General features: G+C 46.3%; 1 protein-coding gene across 1 annotated transcript in view; it reads right to left on the bottom strand.

The window, feature by feature from the left end:
* Positions 1-5,000, bottom strand: part of LOC119579953 — a gene marked incomplete at its 5' end in the record, with an annotated part of 53,383 nt that overhangs the window by 10,407 nt on the left and 37,976 nt on the right. The window contains 4 exon segments of the mRNA XM_037927799.1: positions 1-2,787; positions 3,549-3,555; positions 4,284-4,522; positions 4,803-5,000. The exon segment at positions 1-2,787 is cut by the window's left edge and continues 576 nt beyond it; the exon segment at positions 4,803-5,000 is cut by the window's right edge and continues 57 nt beyond it. Coding sequence (XP_037783727.1) covers positions 1-2,787; positions 3,549-3,555; positions 4,284-4,522; positions 4,803-5,000 — 3,231 coding nt within the window.

Genomic DNA, 5,000 nt, shown 5'->3' with positions numbered 1-5,000 from the left:
AGTCTGGGTACATTTTGTGTAAAGGAAAACGGGACTCATTTTGAGCTGAAAGAAAACGGTCTTCTTTTGTTTCAGGGAGACTAATACAAACAGCTGAATCGCCAACAATGTCTTCATTCCTCGCCAAAGGAACTTCTTTGTTGTCAGAATTATCCTCGTCCAGGAGGTTTTCTTTAGAACTTGCGGAAGAAAGAGGATGCGTAGTGAAGTTGACTGGTGGAGGAGTACCTGTGCTGCTGCTGCTATAGTCACTTTCAACGTGTGTTCCCGTCGATGCTTGAGTGGACACAGAAGATTTTCTTTCGTTACCTTCCGAGTTACTGGCAGTTCGAATTTTCTCACAAATTTTTGAACGAATTAATTGGTCATGTATGCTATGTGACTCTTCAAATACTGAATGTGCATATTTTGATACATTACTTCCGTTATCTTTAGTGCTATTTACGTCGTGTGCGTCAACACAGGATAATTTTGGTTGTAAAGTTCTGCTGTTATCAGGTCCTTTATCTTTGCTCTTTGTAGCAGGGGCGGATGTGCTCGGTTGATTTTCTGCGCCCCCAAATAGAAGACCTTTAAGATATGCCACTCGGGAAGGTCGTTCTGTGTTTGAGAGACGCTTTGGAGACCCGTTTTCACCCTCGAGGAAAGTCTGGTTCTTCCCGCATTCTTGTTTCTGTATGTTCTCGCCTGGTGGCTTCTTACAAACCTCCGATTCCCCTGCTTCACTGACCGAATCTTTCCTTATTATCTTTAGATGATACTGGTATTCTCTCTCTGTTATCAGGCGGAAGGGAACCTTGTCTTCTGAGGTTCCGGCTGCTTCAAATACAATTTCTTGTGCTTGCGTTTGTGTCGGTGGCTCAGTTCCTTTTCGGTTTTCACGCTCGTTAATTTCACTGTGCATTGTATCGTCCACATTGTTTTGTGTGTGTGGAAATGCTGTGCTGATATATTCGGGATTCCCAGCTATCTCTGCCTGGCTTACCGATAGGTTTTCCTCCTGTTCTGCTTGTGGCTTCTCTTGTGAGTCACTGTTCTCGTCGCTCAGCGAAAGGTCGGGGTCACAGCGGAATCCCTCGGGAGGCGTGATGATGACCTCTGTGACAGGCGTCGGGGAGGACGACGTGGAGGAGGCTTCCGCGTGGCTGGGCCGGTTGAAGGCTTCTGACGACCTGCAAAGGGACGACTCTTGCACCTCCAGGGAGCAGATTAGCTGATCGACGTGTATTCGCTCTTGGTCTGCTGCCGAGGAAACGCTCCCAGCTGACGACTCTGGAAATTCTCTCTCCTCCAGCGAGAAGTCCCTGAAAAAGAGGTTGTGTCTGGAGTCCTCAACGCCAAAGCGGTGTTTCCAGAGTTCGGTGTCCATAGATTCAAAGCTGTCTTTACACAACACGATTCCTTTCCCTCCTTCTTGATTCTCGTGGGGAGGGGCGATCTGTGAGTGGGCGATGTGGAGAGCGTCGAAGCAGCGAAGGACACGATCCAACATGGTGTCTTCAGGAAGGTCTGGGAGCGGGAGAAAAGCGCTTCCTTCTCCTTCTCCTCCTCCTTCTTTCCGTCCTTCTTTTTTAATTCTCTTTTCCATTCCTGTATGGGGATCATCCAGAAGGCACTCCGATGACCCTTGCCAAGGCACTAATGACAAAGGTCCCGAGGATACAGTATCCTGTTCTAAGGATCCCTTGCTCGCTCCGTCATCGGCAAGTCGTCCAAACTCATAAGTACTCTCACATATACTCCTGCTTATCGATGATAACTTATCTGATAATTCCTTTTTAAAGTCGTCTCTATGAACTACACATGCAACATCTGACTCTTTATTCCTTGGACTATACAATAAGTCAGACGGTTTGTTAGTAGTCCCACTGTAAATTTGATTAGTAAGTCTATGTACATTATGTTTGTTAGTTGCCCCACTCACACAGTCAGATATTTTATTAGAAGATGCACCAAGAATGTTGTGTATATTACTGGTCCGTTTACTTACACCGTCACCACTTTGACCACTTAAAATACTAGATTTGTTATCAACTGGTCCACATGCACCTTTAATATACTGTTTAGTTGCCCCACTTTCACTTTCGGTCACTAGGCTACTGGATTTGCCCTCCCTCGTCTCATGCACCGAGGCTTGCCATGCGCCGGGCTCCCCCCAGGCCTCATGACCACCCACAGTTCTCCCTCGGGAATCCAAGCCCCGAGCTGCCTCGCCCTCAAGGTCCATACCAAACTCTCTGCGGAAAGTTCTATATTGTTTATTATCATTATCATCATTTCCCACAGTAAAAAAGCGACTGTTATCGGTGGTACATAAGTCATAAGTACTAAAGCAAGACTCTGCAGTTGCAGGCCTCAGGCGGGGGCGTGTCGGGGTCGCCGCCAAGGACTCGGCGGAGGAGCGCGTCGAAAACCTATCCTGGTCATCGTTCTGCACCAGCTCTGCTCTATAGAGGGAGGGCCTTCTCCGGACAGCGCTCGGGGTCACGCGCACGGAGGGCGGCCAGTCGCGGGCGGCTGCGCGGGCCTGGCGACTGAAGGACCCGTCATGGCGGTCCGGCCTGCTGGAGTCCGAGCACCTCCTGGCCCTGGGACGCGGCGCCCGACCCCGGCAAGTCGTGTGGGGAGTCCCCCGCTCCGCCCCTTTTAGGTCGGGCAGGGACGACCAGCTATTGGGAAGGGTCGACGACTCGGGGTCCGAGGATGAGTCCGGCCCTGGGCCTGTGGAGGAGCCGCTGGAGGTCAAGCTCCGTCGAGGGGTTGGTACTGGGCGACTCTTTCTTATTTCTGGTGAAGAATAAATACGATGTTTAAGTTCTAATTGTCCGAGAAAGAGAAAATTTGCACAGAAAATGCACTGATACATGTATACGGCATTCCAGATCCCTAATCATAAACTCTTTTTCATTCAATGTTGAAATAAAAGAGAGAATAATGTTGTTCAATCGACTTTACTCTCTGCACTTAAATCTTACCTCAACAGCATTCTTACAATTATGAAAACAAAGGAATATTCTCTCTCTCTCTCTCTCTCTCTCTCTCTCTCTCTCTCTCTCTCTCTCTCTCTCTCTCTCTCACTACATACCACATAAAGCAATATGCAGTGTGCAAGACGCATAATATGTCATCAGCGTCTACAACGGTGCGCGAGGCTTGAGTTGAAAACATAAGAAAACAAACAAAAACACACACAATACCCCACTTAAAAAACACACACATGGAAAAAAATATACAAAATACACAAAACTATTTGCACAATTTTCGATTTTACAAATAAAACCAACAAAATCCAACACTTATTAAATCAAACAGAAGAATCCCAAAATGGCCATATAATAAATACAACCCCCAGAACAACGACACACTTCGTTCTGGGGATTCCAAAAGCACATTCCAAAATAATCCACTATAGGGGGGGGGGGGGGAAGCGCCAAATACAAAAATAAATCTGGTGATCAGCAAAGCAAATCGCACTTCGATATCAGGTGACAAGACTACTTTAAAAGGAAGGAAAACGTAAACACACAACACTACACCCGTATACTCACGTGCGGTCTGGCCAAAGCGTGGGAAAGAAATTTATATCAATTGTAGGAAATAACATCAGTGTTACAAAACAGGCATATATATACACATTCTTATTCTAACATTTATGTTATTAATTAGCGTAAAAAATCTTGAATAAATTTGCATGATTTTCCCCATATCAAAAATTATAATAATCAAATCTGAAGTAACACTAAATTCTACATGCCAGAGATATACCACATACCCTGGCAGTTATAAAAAATAAAATAACTGGCGATCAAACACCATTCAAATAATAATCATGAATATACAACGAGGACTAACATTACTATTAAACAAAATAAGTTACATGAACATCAAAACATGTATAGCATCCATATAATTTACAAAACGAAACCACCCATAAATATTCACATCATAACTACATACAGTCACTGAATCGTAATTAACAGAGGGATACCTTTATGCAAATCCAACAATAACCAAACAATCACAACATTCAGATGATGACGATAGCAATAATGATAACAATAATAGTAGTAGTAATAATAATAATAATATATAATAATAATAATAATAATAATATAATCATTATTATAATCAATAATAGGAATAGCATTATCATCATAATAAGGATAATAATGATAAATAACTTTATATATACATAACTCATCACTCATAATCATCCAACCACCCTAATTGACAGGAAACAATCAATCACCTCCCTCTCATCCATACCCCCCCCCCCTCCTCACCTGCTTGCTTGAGACGGCCTGCGCTGGGCCTCCTCCTGCCTCTCCTCCTTTAACTCCTTCTGCAGGCACCCGAGGCCCTACGGATATCTCGAAGGTGGAGACAGCCGGCGCGGGGTCAGAGGGCGCGGGCGAGGACGCGGGGGGCGGGGTCGCGTTCAAGGTGATCACGGTGACCGGGCCTGACCTGACCTCGGTGATGAAGCTGCGGGCGCCTCCCAGCAGCTGCACTCGCGCTTCTTCTGGAAAGGGGCGTGGCCTCGCGTTCAGTTAGGTCATTTGCTAAGCTTTACAATTTCTTTCTTTCGATAATAATACTACCTAATATCACCTCTGAATAAAGACAACCAGCCAATCTCTTCGAAATAAAAATTGTTGTTTATGCCTAACTTCCTTAAACCGAACGTTGTCTATTTTCCATTTCCTTAATTAATCCCCATTTTGTTTACTCCTCATTTCCTCAATCAACCCTTAATCAACCCCCCCCCTCCCCCAACCAACAGCTTCCTCCCCAACACTCACTCTTCTCGCGCGCCTCCCCCTCGCCCCCGGGCCCAGCCGGAGCGCGGGCGTCCGGCGACACGATGGGCGTGGTGTGCGCCTGGGTGGTGTGGGTGGCCGAGGCGCGGGCGGGAGCGGACGACGACGAGGACGAGGTCACCACCGGCTGCGACACCAGGAGGGTCACGGAGTCCGAGATCTGGCGCAGGAGGTCGACGG

This window comes from Penaeus monodon, chromosome 13 (genome assembly GCF_015228065.2).
Source record: "Penaeus monodon isolate SGIC_2016 chromosome 13, NSTDA_Pmon_1, whole genome shotgun sequence".
Lineage (NCBI taxonomy): Eukaryota > Metazoa > Arthropoda > Malacostraca > Decapoda > Penaeidae > Penaeus > Penaeus monodon.
Note: the sequence above shows the minus strand (reverse complement) of the source record. Positions and strands in the feature narration are given on the sequence as shown.